At 48.2% G+C, this 21,016-nt stretch overlaps 1 protein-coding gene across 1 annotated transcript in view; it reads right to left on the bottom strand.

Annotated features, from left to right (window-relative positions):
* The window catches only part of CLCN2 (chloride voltage-gated channel 2), a 193,275-nt gene extending 172,640 nt beyond the window's left edge, over positions 1-20,635 (bottom strand). The window contains exon 1 of the mRNA XM_029616501.1: positions 20,521-20,635. Coding sequence (XP_029472361.1) covers positions 20,521-20,574 — 54 coding nt within the window. The 5' untranslated portion in view covers positions 20,575-20,635. The remainder of the gene's footprint in view (positions 1-20,520) is intronic.
* Between the last annotated feature and the right edge of the window lie 381 nt (positions 20,636-21,016).

The raw sequence follows: 21,016 nt of genomic DNA, 5'->3' as shown, positions 1-21,016 counted from the left end.
CAGAAAGATAAATGACTTCACGTGATCCTGGCATCCCGCACAGAACGTACGCGCACACAATGCCCAAGCGTACAAGACATCTGCATCCGTACGTGGACGCAGCGTTTGCATGACGCATGATTCCAGGATCCCGCACCACACACATATGTGCGCTCCCCTGCACGAGTCCCCTCTCCCAGCAGTAGGGGGCTCCACCGTGTGTCCTGCCCACTCCCCTCTACATGGAGCTGCAGAAGGAAAGATTCTGCAGAGCAGGCGCAGCTCCCGCTGGATCTCGGTCCCTTTCCCCGCCTGCGTAACTGGAGGCCACAAGACCCAGGAAAGGCGCCTTTAGAAGGGAAAGCAGGCTGGCAGATTAAGAGGAAGGCTTAAGAAATTCCTGGGTAATTAGTACAATCCGTGCTGTGCCTGGCACTTAGTCAGGCAGCCCGTTCCTGCTCTCCCTGGTACCTATTCATGAAGTCCTCCACGGCTCCTGATCACTAGGACAACAGCTCAGTGCAGAGGCCCCAGAGGGTCAGTGCTGGAGTGATGGTCAGCTGAGGGAGCGTGGGGGTTGGGGTCTGATGTGATGATCTGCCACACTGGGGGAAGAGACCAGCAGAGGTAAGGGGAAGGCTATCCCACGGCTGCAGCCCATCAGCATGGATCATCATCCTGCCAGCCTGCACACGCTCACAATTCCCAGCAGCACAGACACGAGCACACACATCTCTCTCTCTCTCGCATTCCCCAGGCCTCTCTCTGCACAAGCTGTCAGTGTCCCATGTCTTGCCCCCCGATTCTGACTGTGCCGAAAACAAGGTCAAGCAGGAGTCACAATAACCTTCCAGACCCGGGATGAGCATGTTAATCCATATTACACAGGGAGGGAGCTGAGAGACAAGCATGCAGGGAGGCGGGGATATAAAGGTAGGTACGTGGGCTAGTAAAGGGGGAAGGTAGTGATTGGCACCACAAGCGTGATGGGGGGTGGATTAGTGGCCGTAGTGTATGTGCGATGGGGTCAGTGGCCGGGGTGCACGTGTGATTGGGGGGGGGGGGATTAGTGGCCATAGTGTATGTGCAATGGGGTCAGTGGCTGCAGTGCACCTGTGGTCATCTGCCCATCTCACCCAAGCACTTCCTGTCTGTCTCCCTCTCCCCACTCCTGCATGGTCTCTTCCATCTCTATTTCCCCTACACTTACCTCCTAAAGCTACCTCTACTCTTTCAGATTAGGCTTTAGAGTCTATAAAATTACAACATAAACTTCGGTAAATCTCTCCTTGGCCAAAGCAGATTGCAATCACATCCTTGACAGCCAGAAGGAATAGACAGCTCTCCTCCCCCTCTCCCACCCCTACAGACAAGATCAACGCTGCAATATAACAAGAGGCAAGAGCTGCCACCTGCAGCACCACATATCTGGCATCTTTCCACAGGCAAGGAAACGTGTCCCATAGACAGAGCACCTCCCACAGGCAGGGAGAAGCACTGGGTACAGAAAAGGAAAAGCTGTGTACTCTGTTATTCTCCATGTCTGTGGGAAAACTCCCTATACACAGTGCTTCTCCGTGTCTGTGGGAAAAGTCCCTGTACGCTGTGCTTCTCCGTGTCTGTGGGAAAAGTCCCTGTACGCTGTGCTTCTCAGTGTCTGTGGGAAATGTCCCTGTACGCTGTGCTTCTCAGTGTCTGTGGGAAATGTCCCTGTACGCTGTGCTTCTCAGTGTCTGTGGGAAAAGTCCCTGTACGCTGTGCTTCTTAGTGTCTGTGGGGAAATGTACAAGGGGGTTAATGTGGATAAGTGCAAAGTGATGCATATAGGGAAAAATAACCCTTGCTATAATTACACAATGTTAGGTTCCATATTAGGAGCTACAACCCAAGAAAGATCTAGGCATCATAGTGGATAACACATTGAAATCGTCGGGTCAGTTGTGCTGCAGCGATCAAAAACGGAAACAATGTTAGGAATTATTAGAAAGGGAATGGTGAATAAAACGGAAAATGTCATAATGCCTCTATATCGCTCCATGGTGAGACCGCATAAGAACATGCCATACTGGGTCAGACCAAGGGTCCATCAAGCCCAGCATCCTATTTCCAACAGTGGCCAATCCAGGCCACAAGAACCTGGCAATTAACCAAAAACTAAGTCTATCCCATGCTGATGCTGGTAATAGTAGTGGCTATTCCCTAAGTCAACTTGATTAATAGCATTTAATTTCATTTATTTAAAATTTATTAATCGCCTTACACATGAAGGCCTAAGAAATTTACAATAAAAAGCATACATAATCAAAACTATTGACTCAGCAATAACAATACAAAATATATATTAGATGTTAATGGACTTCTCCAAGAACTTATCCAAACCCTTTTTAAACCCAGCTACACTAACCACATCCCCTGGCAACAAATTCCAGTCCATCAAGCCCAGCAACCTGTATCCAACAAAGGCCAAACCAGGCCACAAGAACCTGGCAATTACCCAAACACTAAGAAGATCCCATGCTACTGATGCAATTAATAGCAGTGGTGATTCCCTAAGTAAACTTGATTAATAGCCATTAATGGACTTCTCCAAGAACTTATCCAAACCTTTTTTGAACACAGCTACACACACTGCACTAACCACATCCTCTGGCAACAAATTCCAGAGCTTTATTTTGCATTGAGTGAAAAAGAATTTTCTCCGATTAGTCTTAAATGTGCTACTTGCTAACTTCATGGAATGCCCCCTAGTCTTTCTATTATCCGAAAGAGTAAATAACCGATTCACATCTACCCGTTCTAGACCTCTCATGATTTTAAAGACCTCTATCATATCCCCCCTCAGCCGTCTCTTCGCCAAGCTGAACAGCCCCAACCTCTTCAGCCTTTCCTCATAGGGGAGCTGTTCCATTCCATTTATCATTTTGGTCACCCTTCTCTGTACCTTCTCCATCGCAACTATATCTTTTTTGAGATGCGGCGACCAGAATTGTACACAGTATTCAAGGTGTGGTCTCAACATGGCGCGACACAGAGGCATTATGACATCCTCCATTTTATTCACCATTCCCTTTCTAATAATTCCCAACAGCTCCCCTTATGAGGAAAGACTAAACAGGTTAGGACTGTTCAGCTTGGAGAAGAGACGGCTGAGGGGAGATATGATAGAGGTGTTTAAAATCATGAGAGGTCTAGAATGGGTAAATGTGAATCGGTTATTTACTCTTTCGGATAATAGAAAGACTAGGGGGCCCTCCATGAAGTTAGCATGTGGCACATTTAAAACTAATCTGAGAAAGTTATTTTTCACTGAATGCACAATAAAGTTCTGGAATTTGTTGCCAGAGGATGTGGTTAATGAGTTAGTGTAGCTGGGTTTAAAATAGGATTGGATAAGTTCTTGGAGGAGAAGTCCATTACCTCCTATTAAGTTCACTTAGAGAATAGCCACTGCCATTAGCAATGGTAACATGGAATAGACTTAGTTTTTGGGTACTTGCCAGGTTCTTATGGCCTGGATTGGCCACTGTTGGAAACAGGATGCTGGGCTTGATGGACCCTTGGTCAGACCCAGTATGGCATTTTCTTATGTTCTCCCACAGACATGGAGAATAACAGAGTACACAGTATCCTCCTGTGATCACAACTTCCACAGACAAGAATAAGCAGCAGGTACACGGCAGTCTTCCAGAACACATGGGGAAGCACCGTGTACATGGTGTCCTCCCACAGCACTGAGAAGCACAGTGTACAGGACACGGAGAGTGAGAAACTCTGGGTGCAGGTCATCCTCTCACAGATGCAACATCTGTGATCACACCTCCCACAGACACGGAGAAGCATCGTATACACATCACAGGCAGGGTGAAGCACCAGACACAGTATCCTCCTGTGATTGCACCTCCCAGATACACAGAGAAGCATCGTATACACGTCACAGGCAGGGTGAAGCACCAGACACAGTATCCTCCTGTGATCACACCTCCCACAGACACAGAGAAGCATCGTATACACGTCACATGCAGGGTGAAGCACCAGACACAGTATCCTCCTGTGATCACACCTCCCACAGACACAGAGAAGCATCGTATACACGTCACATGCAGGGTGAAGCACCAGACACAGTATCCTCCTGTGATCACACCTCCCACAGACACAGAGAAGCATCGTATACACGTCACATGCAGGGTGAAGCACCAGACACAGTATCCTCCTGTGATCACACCTCCCAGAGACACGGAGAAGCATCGTATACACGTTACAGGCAGGGTGAAGCACCAGACACAGTATCCTCCTGTGATCACACCTCCCAGAGACACGGAGAAGCATCGTATACACGTTACAGGCAGGGTGAAGCACCAGACACAGTATCCTCCTGTGATCACACCTCCCAGAGACACGGAGAAGCATCGTATACATGTCACATGCAGGGTGAAGCACCAGACACAGTATCCTCCTGTGATCACACCTCCCAGAGACACAGAGAAGCATCGTATACATGTCACATGCAGGGTGAAGCACCAGACACAGCATCCTCCTGTGATCACACCTCTCAGTACTTCTCAGTGTCTGTATCATGTTTATGGTGCTTTGTGTCTGGGGAGAAGCACTGGGTACATGACACAGACATGGAGAAGTACCTTGTAAAAGGCGTCTGCCTACAGACACGGAAAAGCATCAAGCACATGACACAGGCATGGAGAAGCACAGTGTGCACGGTGTCCTCCTATAGGCACAGAGTAGCATCGGGCACACGACGCAGGCATGGAGAAGCACCGTGTACACGGCCTCCTCCCACAGACATGGAGTAGCATCAGGCACACGACACAGGCATGGAGAAGCACCGTGTACATGGCCTCCTCCCACAGAGAGTGCTGGTACACACCATACAGTGCGCAGCCTCCTGCTCAGAGCTGTCTAACCTTTAAACTTGAAAACAAGGTGTGAAGTTCAGATAAGAAGAATCTGACACCTTGAGTCCTGCCCCAAGGCCAGGGGCATTATACACTACCTCAATAAAAGGAGAAGATGGGCCGCACCTACAAACAGCTCCAAGGTCCAAACTACACAAACTGGCTGCACAGAAGCCCAAACAGGAGACCACATCCTTTCATTTTGCTATTATAAAGTCTGTTTTTCTCTTCGGGTCTCTGTTCACCTATGTTTTGACCTAAAATCCCAGCAAAGCAGTGTACTATGCCTGCTGCTGGGAGGGGGAAGAGCTGAAAATCCCACCTATGCGTACTGTGTTCATTCCTGCTAAAATTATGTGCACTATGAACTTTTAGATGAATAAGGGAAGGAAGAGAGTTTTCAAACAAGACTGTTTACCCAGCTAAATCACTTTTGGGCCAATACAGTACGGTGTGCTCCAACGGAGCGCACTGTTAACCCTCTATTGGATGCACGTTTTCAGTAAGGGGCCGAAAACGTGCGTCCAACCCCCCCCCCCGAACCTAATAGGGCCCGCAACATGCAAATGCATGTTGCGGGCCCTATTAGGTGGAGATACTGCAAAGGAGCAGCAGCATGAGCTCAGGACAAACAGATCACAAGAAATCAACCCAATTCGTTTTCCAGAGGTTGTAAGATGGAGTTTGCTGTGGTGCCAGCAGAAAATCCCTCATAACGCAAGCAAGAGCTGGATGCAGCTGTGGAGAGCACACAAGTGTTCAACTTTCACATATGGTGGGAGTAGTGGGATCTCAAACCTGAGCCTGCACAGAGAATCAGATGGGGTTATCAGGATAGGCCAGGATGTGACAATAATATCAGGGAAGGATAGGTTATATAATGAGGACAATTATCACAGCCATTTACACAAGTAAAACGTTTTACACACAGAGATAAGCTGTCTGAATACTGTCTTCCCTCAATGCGGCCAAAAGTATGTGCGTCCATTTAGCCACATTTAGGGCATGCTCAGGGGCATCTTTAGATCAGGGAAGGAAAACAACAAACCTAGATTCCACGTTCAAATCTATGGATGGGATTTACAATGAAAAAAGTACCCTGCATCTCAAAGCAGGCACAAATGTCCATGGATATGCACAAACATTCTGGGTTTTTATTGTTGTTTATTCACATTTCTTATTCACCACTCCCTGAAAGCCCAAGGCAAAATTTACTGAACATACAAACAACATACATCAAATCACATCCATAACAAATATATCATAAAACAATAAATCAAATTAAATACAAATAAACTCTAAATCAATCCAAACAATATAAAACAACATAAAAGCAAATTAAATAAATCTGTAAAATTTTAAATGAAACCTTAGTCTCTCATGGATCCTTCAAAGCCTAAATATATAAAAATTCAGAAGATACAAAATTGAATACAATGTTTTCCTGTAATTCCTAACAGATATTCAATCATATCTATTCACATTAACATTCAGGAGCGAGGAAAAGAATGTTTTCAAATATTTTCTAAAAGTCAAATACACAGTCCTGTTTCATGAGCAGCCCATGAAAATTGCCTTATTGACATGATCGGCGCATTCTGGTTGGAGCTATATAATGTTCATCAGTCAGAGAGAAATTTCGGGACCTTCCAATTTTAAGGCTCCAAAAATCCATGAAAAGATTTTAGATTTACAGCAACATGGACGGAGTAACTTTCAGTTCAATACGAAACGGGCTGCCGAATTCTGCGCTGCTAAGGCCAAGGCAGGCTTAAGTGCGGAGCATTACAATAGTCACGACGCGATGCAACTCCACAAAGGCGAGGCAAAGAGTCACCCCAGTGCTCTGCAAAAAATACGGATGAAAATCAGAACATGAAGCTCACACGGCCAGGGAAATTCATCCAAGGAGGGGGAGACAGTGCGTAATTCACAATCACCCCTCACCCCCCACTCCAGTAACCCTTCACATCCCCAGTTCACACACTCACTCCTCCTCGTTTACTCACTCTCCTTCCCCCTCCCAATCCCCTCACTCACCCTGGTCACCCCTCAAAAAACCCCATAACTCACTGTGTCTACCCCCACGAACCGCTCACTCACTCTGGTTTACTCTCCCTTCCAAACCCCTGATTCACCCTAATTTACTCTCCCCGGTTCACCACTCTCCACCTATTTCACCTTAGTTCACTCCCTACACTCACCCCACAAACCCCTCACTTACCCCAGTTCACTTCCTCCTCATCCTGATCATTCAATCACTCACCCACTTCCCAGTGTGCGCGCAGGCACATTATAGGCTCCTGTACTCACACAGGCACAGTTAAAACTCAGGCCATACTGCTCCTGTTTTCACCAGAAAGCAATGATCAAGACTTGACCAGGAAAATTCAAACGTCCTCAAAAATGAAGATTTGAGGAAGCGAGAACTTTGAGCTGTTTAAATGGAAGTTAGTAATGAAGTGGTAGGTGGGACTGAACTCCTCACAGCGCAGTTTCCCACCCAGCATGGCCGGCTAAAAGGCAGCAAGACAGGGCTGACCACGCTACTTCCCGTACAAGCTGGCCAAGTCGCTCCCGCCACCGCCCCCACCTCCAGAAATGTCCATCTCTGGAGCAACTGAATATAATCACCCGGAAAATGTATCCCCTCAGCACTGTAAAATGTCTGAGGCCTCAGCTCTCTGTAATTAGGTACCCAAGTGAGTGGCCTTCTCCTAAAGCTCATCTCAGGTGCACTGTTCCTCTCACCCACAACTTCCCTCTTGGCTCTTATTTTGTACTTATTCAACTGGAGAAAAACAACAAAAACACGGTAAGCTCCATAAGAGAGGATCATCTGCTGACCCTTTCAAAGTCACAAAAGCAGGGGCCTGTCTGCTGGCCAACCAGTACCAAGATCCCATCCAGCACACGCAGAGGGATGCAGAGCCCGGAGCAGAGACCAGGCAGCCCATAGCACCGGGGTTTCTCCTCACACCGTCTCCAGGAGAAGAGCAGCCCATAGCACCGGGGTTTCTCCTCACACAGTCTCCAGGAGAAGAGCAGCCCATAGCACCGGGGTTTCTCCTCACACCGTCTCCAGGAGAAGAGCAGCCCATAGCACATGGATTTCTCCTCACACCGTCTCCAGGCGAAGAGCCGCCCATAGCACCGGGGTTTCTCCTCACACTGTCTCCAGGCGAAGAGCCGCCCATACCACCTGGGTTTCTCCTCACACTGTCTCCAGGCGAAGAGCCGCCCATACCACCGGGGTTTCTCCTCACACTGTCTCCAGGAGAAGAGCCGCCCATACCACCGGGGTTTCTCCTCACACTGTCTCCAGGCGAAGAGCCGCCCATACCACCGGGGTTTCTCCTCACACTGTCTCCAGGCGAAGAGCAGCCCATACCACGGGGATTTCTCCTCACACTGTCTCCAGGCGAAGAGCAGCCCATAGCACGGGGATTTCTCCTCACACTGTCTCCAGGCGAAGAGCAGCCCATACCACCGGGGTTTCTCCTCACACTGTCTCCAGGCGAAGAGCCGCCCATAGCACCTGGGTTTCTCCTCACACTGTCTCCAGGCGAAGAGCAGCCCATACCACGGGGATTTCTCCTCACACTGTCTCCAGGCGAAGAGCAGCCCATACCACCGGGGTTTCTCCTCACACTGTCTCCAGGCGAAGAGCAGCCCATACCACGGGGATTTCTCCTCACACTGTCTCCAGGCGAAGAGCAGCCCATACCACCGGGGTTTCTCCTCACACTGTCTCCAGGCGAAGAGCCGCCCATAGCACGGGGATTTCTCCTCACACTGTCTCCAGGCGAAGAGCCGCCCATACTACCGGGGATTTCTCCTCACACTGTCTCCAGGAGAAGAGCAATCCATACTACCGGGGATTTCTCCTCACACCGTCTCCAGGAGAAGAGCAGCCCATACCACCGGGGTTTCTCCTCACACCGTCTCCAGGAGAAGAGCAGCCCATACCACCGGGGTTTCTCCTCACACTGTCTCCAGGAGAAGAGCAATCCATACTACCGGGGATTTCTCCTCACACCGTCTCCAGGAGAAGAGCAATCCATACCACGGGGATTTCTCCTCACACTGTCTCCAGGAGAAGAGCAAGACGCTACATTTACAGCTCTCAGCACAAGTCCTGCTTTGGGGCAGTAGTAGGTAGCCCCCACCGAGGTCACCAGAAGAACCCAAAGCAGGCCAAAGTGTAGGAAAGTTACCCAACAATCAACTTCAGAGAGTCCAGGCAAGGAATATTCTAGTAATCAGCAGCTTTGGACAAGTAACAGAAAAATACCAGGAGAAGTAAAATGGACAATTTACAATTACAAATTAGAGGATTAACAGCTCCACTCATGTTATTTGACAACAGGACTCGCTGCGGCCCGCAGCCCATGTTAACGCACAATGCACCTTGGTGAATAGGGGCTTAGGTGTATTAGGGGGTATTTGACAAGGGCAGCTCCCCTGTAGGACACCTCAAACCAGCAAGAGGGCTGGGGGAAGGGAGGAGTGCCACAGAGAGGAGGAGCATGTCTGAAATGCAGGGGAGGCAGGGGCAGGGCAGAGAGAGCGTCAGTAATAATAGCGCTAGATTACCCCTTCCAGGGTAGGGTGGATGGGGTGTTGGTACTCTTCCTCTCCCTCCCCTGGGTTGCACCCATGCCACATTCACGACATTGCCAATACAATCCTCTCTGGAGCCCCTTATCCAGGGCGAGGCACTCTGACTTGCAATGTATATTGGCATAATGAGGATTTCTGCAGCCCAGGCCTCTCAGCCTGCATCTTTAGAGGATGATGTCCAGTCCCCCTCCCAAGCACCAGCAACCATTCCCCGAAGCCCCGCAGTACCCAGCACTGCCTTCTTCCACGTAGCTTGCACTGCCCTCCACCAGGGCTGCAGCCTCTCTCCCTGCCTTCCTCCCACGTGACTCCAACTAATAGCAGCAATGCTTAGCCCAGCCGATCCGTCCTGTCACCTGCACCTCTGAGCTGATGGCAGTAGCAGAATCAAACGTCCATCATCACTGCTGGGCGCCTGCCATTGCAGCCAGGGGCTGGATGACAATCAATCAAGGGCCACATCTGTCCCCCACTCTCCTCCCCTCCCCCACCTCCATACAGTAGCACTAGAGGAGCTCCCTCTGTCCCTGCAACCTCAGCATCATCTCCAGGTTTGCAGGATTTTCCAGTCAAAATCCTTCTGCTAGTGGTGTCAGCAACTGCCAAAGTGACCGAGACTGCGCTTTTAGGATAAATAAGATGGCAGCGCCAGCATAAGGCAAGGAGACTTCAGATGATATCGCCTTGGTTAGAAGCACAAAGATGCCTAGGAATAGAGGAAGAAGCTGAAAGTTGCATTATGTGTGCGCGGTGCGAGCCTTAATGCAGAGTGATTTTAGGAAACACGGATACAGAATGATTTGTCCAAATGCTTTTTAGCACCATCTATCGAGTGGTATGTATGAGATGTGAAATGTGCTCTTAGAGGCCAGACTGAATTGTTACTACATCAGGAGGACTCATTTTGGGCTGACAGATGGGATGCTTATCCGACTATAAGGGAAGTATATCTGCACTCTGTCATTCCAAGCTATTTTTATTATTAGCAGACAGGGTAAAACACAGCTACGTTTGTGGCCTATGTAGGTTTCCCCATAGGAGTTTTTTGGGAAAAAATTTATGATAATCATCATCTTCCTCACCACTTATTTGTGTTACATCCCAGCAGCCCGAGAGTTCAAGGTGCGTTAGAGCAGCGGTTCTCACACGCGGGGGTGTCGCCACCGCTGGCCCAGCTGCTCCCCCTGCCCCACAGAAATGGAACGCTCCCTCCACCCGGGCTCAGAATGCCGATACCCAGGGCGCAACGTGGCAGGAGAGCTGGCGTCAGCGGCACTCGTAGCATGGTCTCTTCTTCCCGCCCCCCCCCCCCCCCCGTGGCCCAGAAGAGGAAGTGGTGAGCAGCGGCCGCGCACGCGGGAAGAGGAGACCATGCCAGGTACCAGTGCTGAGGCAGCAGCCCGAAGAAGAGCAGCAGGGCCCAGAGCAAAAACAGGAGTAACGTCAGCCCCTGTCTCCAGGCCACGAGAGCTGGAAGAGGACGAGGCTGCTGCTGCCGCTAGTTGTTCAGTGGGGGGGGGGGAGAGAGTGAGTGAGTGAGCAGATCCTGTGTGTATGTGTGAGAGAGACAGCACGTATGTGAGTGATTGAGATACTGTATGTGTAAGTGTGTGAGAGAGAGCATGTGTATATGTGTGTGACAGAGGAGAAAGTTGTAAACAACCCCCCCCCCCACCCCCCCGCTCCTAATTCACAACAATCTCAGGGCACCTGGAAATCAAACATTTCCAGGTATGGAGAGCACAACATTTTTGTTGTCATTATTTTTCATTACTGGGTCATTGTGTCTGCTATTTTGAAATATTTTATTGGTATCTAGAAATTTTTTTATATGAGTTTTTAATTATTGGATATTCCGTTCATCCGCTGTTTTGAAATAATCTGTTCTTTTTGTTAGTATGGTTTTACTGCTACTGATTTTATATTTCTTGCTTTATTTTATGAGGATTGGTGATTTCTCTTTTTTTCTTTGTTGCACTGCATACAGAGGCTCTGGATTGTTGCAGTTTCCACTTCAGTTTTTTCTGCATGCGTCTAGTTATGCGTTTTGGTCTCTTTATTCTTTGTTAGGTGAGGGTCAGCACATGTGATTCAGGTGAGGTTTTCTGCTGGCGTGTAATTTCCGTGTAGGGCTCTATAGCAGCCTGGCTTGTTCCGTTTTCCTAATAGAAGTATTGGAGGTTTAAGGCCTGGTGTAACATTTTCAGTGTTGCCTTTTCCTAGGTAAGGTGGTTACTATTTGAGTGCTGGGTGTTGATGCCCTCTGGTATGGGAGGTTTCTATTTATATAAATTATGTTCAGAGAGAGTACTCATCTTTCCCTTGTGTCATTTTTAACAATAAAAGTAATAAGGGGCCTTTTTTATTTTATTTCCGCCGTAGATTGTAATGAGCAGAGTGTCACCCATGAACGTTGTCCGTCAGGTCTGTCACGATGGGAAAAAGGTTGAGAACCACTGTGTTAAGAGAATGCATTGGATTAGACATGAACATCATGGAGAAGGCAGCTGCAATGGTCCTTGTAGGGTGAGTGAAGGTTGTGTAGAGCCATGTGTAGCAAACGCTGCTTCAAAGGTTTTCACCAGTTTCCTGAACGGCAGGAGACGTGGGCAGTCTGACATGGAGCGTGGGGACTTCTTTCATGTTGGTACTGAGTCTGTCAAGGCTTTCTTTGGAGGGGGGCACCACTAGAAGTGCTTGAGTGAGTGAAAGCGCAGACGGTCAGCGAATGTATAAGGAGTGAGAGATCTCGCAAGGCAGGTTGGTGCCATATCTTTAGGCTAGGTCTACTTTGAATTTTGGCCAGAAAAGAGTCAGGAGCCAATGCAAGGTTTTCAGGACAGAGGTAATGTGATCAAATCTGTTTGGTACTGTTGTCATGCCAGCAGCAGCATTTTGTATGAGATTCAGGTTTCTGTTCCTAGCGTTGGCGATTCCCCTGTAGAAAGCATTACAGTAGTCTAGATGAGAGACTATCAAGGCTTGAATAACGATCGCGAAGGTGTTATCATACAAGAAAGGTCTCAGATGGCAAAGTTGGCGGGGTAGTTATAAGTAGCTTTAGATACTGCTTGAATTTAGGATAAACTCGAGGCCTGGGACCTGAGGGTCAGGGTTCTTCCTTCAAGAATCATATTTGGGATGGTCTCTTTCTTCCAGATCCATATCATCTCTGTCTTTTTCAGGTTTAGGATAAGTTGGTTTTGGTAGAACCACTTGGCAATCAATGCTGGGCAGTTGTTGAGATTGGTAGTGGTTGGGCCTGGGTTTGTGTTGAGTGCTGCCAGTAGTTGCTAGGAATAGCATGTGATGGGATAGTCTCTGATAAGTTAGCCAAGAGGGACAATGTAAATATGGAAAAAAGTGTGGGCGAGGGGACAAATCCTGTAAAATTAAAGGAGTCCCTTCTGAACTCTGCTTCCCTCTTAATCCTATACTGTAACGCTAGAGGAATTCCCTGCTATCCATTGAAATGCTAGGACTCTACTCATAGTAACATAGTAAATGACGGCAGAAAAAGACCCAAATGGTCCATCCAGTCTGCTGAGCAAGCTTTATTTATGTTTATTCTGTAAAGAACAGTAAATGTCGCTCCGTGCAGGTTACCTCTTATCTTCATTCCCATCCTCTAGCCACTAAGGATCCTCTATGTTTATCCCAAGCTCTTTTGAATTCCATTACAATTCTCATCTTAACTACTTCTATCTCCACCGGGAGAGCATTCCAGGTATCCACCAGCCTTTCCATGAAGAAATATTTCCTGACATTGTTCCTGAGTTTAACCCCTTGAAGCTTCATATTAAAACCCCTAGTTCCATTGGAAAAGGCTCAATTCCCATGCATCATCCGTACTCTGTCTGATAACCCCCGTCCCTTCTCTCCTCCAGGGGGTAAATATTTAGGTCCTGCAGATTCATCTCATACGGGCTTGCGATGCAGATCCTATGCCATTTTGGTTGTCTGTCTCTATCCTTGTTAAGGTACAGTCTCCAGAAATGAACACCATACTCCAGATGACTTGTACAGGGGCAACATCAGCTCCTTTTTCCTGCTGGTTATGCCCCTTTCCATGCAGCCCAATGATTTTCTGACACTAGCCACCACCTTATGGAAACATAGAAACACGATGGCAGAAAAAGACCATCCAGTCTGCTCCTCTGTCCAATTAATTTAGCATTATAATTACCATCACTTCCTTAGAGATCCTCAGTATTTATCCCAGGCTTTCTTGAATTCAGATATTGTTTCTGTCTACACCTCCTCCACTGGGAGGCCGTCCCATGCATCCACCACCCTCTCTGTAAATAAAGATTTCCTGAGTCTTACCCGCTTTCCCCCTCATCTCACTGACCCCTCATTCCATTTCCTTTCCATTGAAAAAGCCCCTCCCCCTCCTGTGCATGGAAACCTTTTGAGATATTTGAATGTCTATCATGTCTCCCCTATCTTGCCTTTCCGCTAGGGTAAACATTGCTTTGCTGCTTTCAGATCAGCCGACACTAATACCCCGAGATCTCTTTCCCAGTCTGTACCCATCATTCTCTCACCCCCTATCATATGCAGCTCCCTTTGGACTGTCAAGCTCCAGATGCAGGACTCTGCACTTCTGGACGTTGGATCCCAGCTGCCAAAGCTTTGACGACTCCTCAATCTTCCTTAGATTACTTTTCATGCTCTCCACTCCTTCAGGCATGTCTGCTCCGGTGCAGATCTTAGTGTCAGCCACATAAAAGACAAAAAAACTTTCCTTCTAACCCATCCGTTATGTAGCTCACAAAGATATAAAAAAAAACCGGCCCCAGAACATGGCAGTCCACTTATCCGTCTTCTCTCCTCAGAACAGGTCCCATTTACCACCACTCACTGATGTCTGTCAATCAAGCAGTTTGTAATCCATTCTTCCACCCTGTGACGCACTCCCAGGCGTCTCACTTTGTATCGAAAGCTTTGCTGAAATCCATATAAATCACATCAACTGTTCTTCCCTGACACAATTCTTTAGTTGCCCAATCAAAAAAATGACAGGATCTTTCTCTGGTAAAGCCATGTCGCCTCAGATCTCGCAACCCATTGGATCGTAGATAGTTGACTTATCCTTTCCTTCTGCAGCATTTCCATTAATTTTCCAATTACTGAAGTAAGGCTAACCAGCCTGTAGTTTCCAGACTATTTTAAAAAAAGTTTTTACTGTGAGTTTTTGCCTCTACAGCCAACTTCTTTTCAAATTCTCTCTTAGCCTGTCTTATCAATGTCTTACATTTAACTTGCCAATGTTTATGCTTTATCCTATTTTCTTCTGTTGAACCCTTCGTCCAATTTTTGAATGAAGATCTTTTGGCTAAAATAGCTTCTTTCACCTCCCCTTTTAACCATGCCGGTAATAGTTTTGCCTTCTTTCCACCTTTCTTAATGTGTGGAATACATCTGGACTGTGCTTCTAGAATGGTATTTTTTAACAATGACATTTTTTGGACATTTTTTACTTTTGTAGCTGCTCCTTTCAGTTTTTTTCTAACAATTGTTCTCATTTTATCAAAGTTTCCCTTTTGAAAGTTTAGCACGAGAGCCTTGGATTTGCACACTGTTCCTCTTCCAGTCATTAAATCAAATTTGATCATATTATGATCACTATTACCAAGCGGCCCCAACATTGTTACCTCTCTCACCACGTCCTGTGCTCCACTGAGAATTAGATCTAAAATTGCTCCCTCTCTCGTCTGTTCCTGAACCAATTCCTCCATAAAACTGTCATTTATTCCATCCAGGAACGTTCTCTCTAGTGTGACCCGATGATACATTTACCCAGTCAATATTGGGGTAATTGAAGTCTCCCATTATTACCGCACTACCAATTTCACTGTCTGTCTCACCATCTTGACCAGGTGGACGGTAGTATACCCCTATCACTATAGTCTTCCCCGACACACAAGGGATTTCTACCCTTAAAGATTCAATTTTGCATTTAGTCTCATGTTGGAGTCTATGCCATCCCGGACATAAAGCGCCACAACGCCTCCCGGGTGCTCGCCCTATGCGCACAGATCGAGACTGTGGACAGGGCCAAAATGGCGACGGCAAACACGTGGGAAATATGGCGACCACCTCGGAGGGTCTCTACATGGAAGGACCCTCTGATCTGACCGGGGTCTAGCCCTGCTAGGGCAGATCAACTGGTCCCAACCGGCGACCTGTGCTCCTCCTTGAGCTTCGGAGACTGGAGTATTTGAACAAGATTTCTACCTTACCTTGTCTCGGCGCTTCCTGGTTTCGTTCCGGCTGCGGGGGGAGAGGGCAAATACCTTCACCGCCACACTCGAGGTTGCACCCGCTGCCTCTCAGCCGTGTCTGAGGATCAGGGGCTAGGTCCCCGATGAGGGTCGGCCGCCGGTCCGAGGCTCATCTCCGAGGGACCACAGAAATCACCTCGGGAATCTCAACTGGGGGAGGGACCCGAGGGTATCACCACTGGAGAGCGGGGCTCGTCTTCAGGTTGGTTTCTTCTTTAAATTTAGTTTTTTCTTCTTTAAATTTGGTCTAACGCTCTGAGAGCGTGCATAGAGTCCCAAACTGCTATGGAGACGGAAAATACTGAGGATCTGCACTTCCTGCAAGGATATATGTACTAGGGGCTGACGTCAGATTGAAATCTGATCCGTCTCCAACCGCTATCAGGAGAACACTATACCCATTGGTCCTGAGTCCATCTGCTACACGCTAGGAAATTAATAATTACTCAGCAAGACGTGGCCAGAGTTTTACTCTGTTCAGTTATTCTGTGGTGTGAGTATTTCATGGTCTTCCTGCTGTACATGACTGTCTCTGGGTTTCCCTATGTATAAGATTCTCTGCATTTGAGCGTCTCAGTGACTGTCCATCAGTGTCACTACGCAATGTCTCCAAATGGGTTTTATATGAATCTCGGTAACTTTCTCAGGCCCGGTGCAACTGGATGTGCAGAGCATGCGATTGCATGGGGCTGTAGTGTACATCCAGGAGAGCGACGATGGCGGCAGCGCAGGAAAGGAAGAGGCAAGGTTTCTCTGAAGATGCGTTCGTGTGCGCTCGCCACACCTCGGACCCCGCACAACCTGACCGGGGAGGAAAAGAAGCCCATTCTGCCACTCTTCCTTCCTTGTTGCGGGGTCTGCAATATTTAAACCTGGTGGGGCTTGCACTTCCTCTGTGCTGATCCGCAACGCCCGAGATCAGCATAGAAGAAGTGCAAGCCCCTTCGGTTTCCACATGAGTGTGTGTATGTATGTATGCATGCATGTATGTGTGTGTGAAAGAGATGAAACCAGCCTGCCTGCCTGCATGTGAGAGGTTACCTGCCTGCCTGCGCACAAACATGTGTGAGGAAGTCTGCCTGTGTGTGTGAGAGGGAGCCTGCCTGCGCATATGTGTGTGTGAGAGAAATAGAGTTGCCTGCCTGTGTGTGTGAGAGAGAGAGGGAAAGAGTGCCTGTCTATGCGTGTGTGAGAGGAAGGGTGCCTGCCTGCATGAGTGTGTATGTGTGAGAGAGAGAGAGAGAGAAGGTACCTACATGTGTGTATGTGTGAGTGTGACAGGGTGCCTGCCTGTGTGTATGTGAGAGAGAGAGAGAGGGAGCCTGAGTCTGCCTGCCTGAAAGAGTGGAGAAAGTTTGTGCAAAACCCCCACTCTCACCCCCAACAACTAATCTATGACAAGCTCAGGGTGACTGGAAATCAAAAGTTCACAGCTATGGAAAGCAGGGGATTTTTCCACCTTTATTGGTTTAAATTGAGTGATGTGTCTGCTATTTTGAAATATTTTATTGCTCTTTGGAAAAATTGTAAATTTTTATATCTTCTCACTTATTAAATGTTATTATATTCATCAGTTGACTGGAAATATTTTTATTAATATGGCTTTACTAGTATGATGCTTTATATTTCTTGATTTTATTTGATATTTTATGAGAAATTGTGATATTTCTGTTTTTCTATGTTGCACTGCATACAGAGTCTGGCTTGTTGTGGTTTCCAGTTCAGGTTTTTGTCTGCACATATCTATTTCTACTTTATGATCTCCTGAATCTGTATTTGGTGAAGATTTGTCTGGGCTCTACATGTGAGACTGAGGTGCTAGTGTGTAGTTTCTGTGTAGGGATCCTTTGTAGCCTGGCTTGTTCTGTTTTCTTAATAAGAGCTGTATTGTTGTGTTAGGGCCTGGTGTAATATTTGCAGTGTTGACTTTTCATAGGTAGGATTGTTACTGTTTGAGTGCTGTAGTTAGTAAACCTCCCATAACAAAACAGTACTATCAGTGTATTTCAGTTTACTCAGAGCTTTCTGAGTGCCAGACCCACACCTAACACATCTTACAATAGGGCTAATACCCCATGGGGTCTATTTCTGCAGGGTCTGCGGTGCATGCACTTCCGTACAACAAAACGCTGCTGGCTACAGGGCTAGATGATGCCATTTTTTCCCAACAGCTAGGGCAGGAGCAGCTGGGGATCGCTGCTGCTCCATTTAGGTATTTTCGACCCACTGATAAGGTAAGATAAGGTTGCGGGGGAGGTGTCCGTTTTGGAAGTTTGGATCACGGGAAGGCTTTTGAGGGCTGTGGAAGGGGATGCCTGGGACAGAGCGAGCCTGACAATTTCTGCTGTGTTGATTATTGGAAAAAACACAATTTAAGAGTTAAAAAATAAGGGGGGGGGGGGGGACAGCACAGTATTTGTGCACAGTACCTCAGTGCACAAGGTAGCAAAAGCGCTAGCGCCGGCCCTGAACTTTCTCTTGGTATCTCTGCGTACAAGAGTCTCTCGGTGTCTCATGGGGGTCGTGTCTGCATAGACCCTGACAGGAATGAACCTTGTTCTTAAGCCAGGGTGTGTTGGGAATGGTCTCAGTCTCTCAGATTTACTGCTAAAGTTCTTCTGAATACGTCTATTGTACCAAAAAGCTTTCTTCTGCAGTGCAAAGGATGTAATATGTATGGGGAATGCTAGGGGACGTCCCCAGTGCTCCCACAACCTTCCTGCTCTGCTCCCCATTCACCCCTACACGGTAACGCTGGAAGAGTCTCCCCGTGCCCCTAGGTGTATCAGTGACTGTCTCTTAGTGTCACTGTGATTGCGACTGGAAGAGTTTCCCCGTGCCCCTAGGTGTATCAGTGACTGTCTCTTAGTGTCACTGTGATTGCGACTGGAAGAGTCTCCCCGTGCCCCTAGGTGTATCAGTGACTGTCTCTTAGTGTCACTGTGATTGCGACTGGAAGAGTCTCCCCGTGTCCCTAGGTGTATCAGTGACTGTCTCTTAGTGTCACTGTGATTGCGACTGGAAGAGTTTCCCCGTGCCCCTAGGTGTATCAGTGACTGTCTCTTAGTGTCACTGTGATTGCGACTGGAAGAGTTTCCCCCGTGTCCCTAAGTGTATCAGTGACTGTCTCTTAGTGTCACTGTGATTGCGACTGGAAGAGTTTCCCCGTGTCCCTAGGTGTATCAGTGACTGTCTCTTAGTGTCACTGTGATTGCGACTGGAAGAGTTTCCCCGTGTCCCTAGGTGTATCAGTGACTGTCTCTTAGTGTCACTGTGATTGCGACTGGTAGAGTTTCCCCCGTGTCCCTAGGTGTATCAGTGACTGTCTCTTAGTGTCACTGTGATTGCGACTGGAAGAGTTTCCCCGTGTCCCTAGGTGTATCAGTGACTGTCTCTTAGTGTCACTGTGATTGCGACTGGAAGAGTTTCCCCGTGTCCCTAGGTGTATCAGTGACTGTCTCTTAGTGTCACGGTGAATGCGACTGACTGGCTTGAAAACTGGTTGAGTGGGAGAGTAATTGGAGTTCACCTCGAGGAGAAGACAAGGAGAGGAATACCACCAGTTCTTTCCGGCATGTTTGCAAGTGGGATTGTGGAAGGATTGTCTGGAAAAGTTTGTCTTTGTGCAGATAATACCAAGATCTGCAACAGGGTAGACACCCAGAATGGTATGGAAACTATCAGAGGAGATATAGTGAAGGTCTGGCAGCTAAGATTTAATGCTTAAAAAGGGTAATTATGCATTTGAGCTACAAAAACCCAAGTGAGAGGTAGAGTATAGAGTTTGGATGTTCTTCTAAGCAGAAAGGAAGAGTGGGATCTGGGAGTAATTGTATCTGATGACCTTAAGGTGGCCAGAGCAACAACATTATTTATTATTTATTGTATTTATATACCATTGTTCTGTAATCAATCACAACAGTAACAGCCAGGAAGATGCTTGGCTGCATAGGGAGAGGAATGGTCAGCAGAAAAGGGAGATGACACTGTCCCTGTATAGGACCCTGGTGAGACCTCACTGGGAATACGGAGTACAATTCTGGAGAGCGCGCCATGGAAAGGATATAAACAGGATGGAGTCGCTCCAGAGGGAGGCTACTAACATGGTCAGTGGCCTTCCTTTTAAAGCACGAGGGGATAGACTTAAAGACCTAAACAAGTCCACCCTGGAGGAAAGACAAGATAGGGGAGATATGCCAGACATTCAAATATCTGAAAGGTTTCCATGCACAGGAGCTGAGCCTCTCTCAATGGAAAGGGGGCTCTAGAAGGACGGATCATGGGATGAGGGTGAAAGGGGGGTAGACTCGGGAATAATTTTAGGAAATTCAAAGCTTCCAGTGCACGTGGTGCAGATACAAACAGTATTTGAATTCAGTAAAGCATGGGACAATCACAGGGGATCTCGGAGGGTCTGGTGGAGACTGAAGAGCCGAGTAGTTGTTATGGAGATAGGCCCTAGGATCTTTTTCAGCTGTCTCTCAGAGACTATCCCTGAGTGTATATGACAGTCTCAGCGCCTCAGTGATTGTCTCTCTGCATCTCTGCAACTGTTTCTCCTGTCTCTTGGTGTCCTGTGCGAGCATTTCCCGGTGTCTCTTAGTAAAATCTCTCAGCGGCTGTCTCTCAGTCTGCCTGTGCATGTGAGTCTGGGGGTCTCTGTGGCTGGGAGGGACCGACTGCTGGCGTCTCTGTGTACGAGTGTCTCCCTCCTCACTCACCAGGGTCTGCTGGTACTGCAGCGCCCGCTGCTCCGTCCCGTCCGCTCCCTCCATGGCTGCGGCTCTCCCGGACTCCCCACTCCCGGCTCTGGCGGCAGAGCCTGCCTCAGCCAGGCCCCGCCCACCATCTCGCCAGCCACGCCCGCTCACGGCTTTATTCCTCCTCAGCCCCGCCCCTCACCGTTCTATTCCACACACACCCCCCCCCCTCCGGCACGCCCTCTTCCTCTCGGGCCCCACCTCCTTAATGATCTCATCCTTCGGCCCTCCCCCGCCCCTTTTCTGGCTCCGCCTCCTTCCTGACTTCGTGCTGTCCCTTTCGGGCTCCGCCGCCTCGTTCTCTTCCTCCCTGGCCCTGCCCTCTTCTGGCTCCGCCTCCCCGACCCCCGCACCAAGTCTCCCTGGCGGTAGGGCTTGGCGAGAGAACTGCCCCTCACCGGTGCCCTCCCCCCCTCCGCGCACTCACGGGTATATTTTGCACTAACAGCTCCTCCTC

This window comes from Rhinatrema bivittatum, chromosome 9 (genome assembly GCF_901001135.1).
Source record: "Rhinatrema bivittatum chromosome 9, aRhiBiv1.1, whole genome shotgun sequence".
NCBI lineage: Eukaryota > Metazoa > Chordata > Amphibia > Gymnophiona > Rhinatrematidae > Rhinatrema > Rhinatrema bivittatum.
The sequence above is the reverse complement of the archived record's forward strand: the minus strand, read 5'-3'. Positions and strand labels throughout refer to the sequence as shown.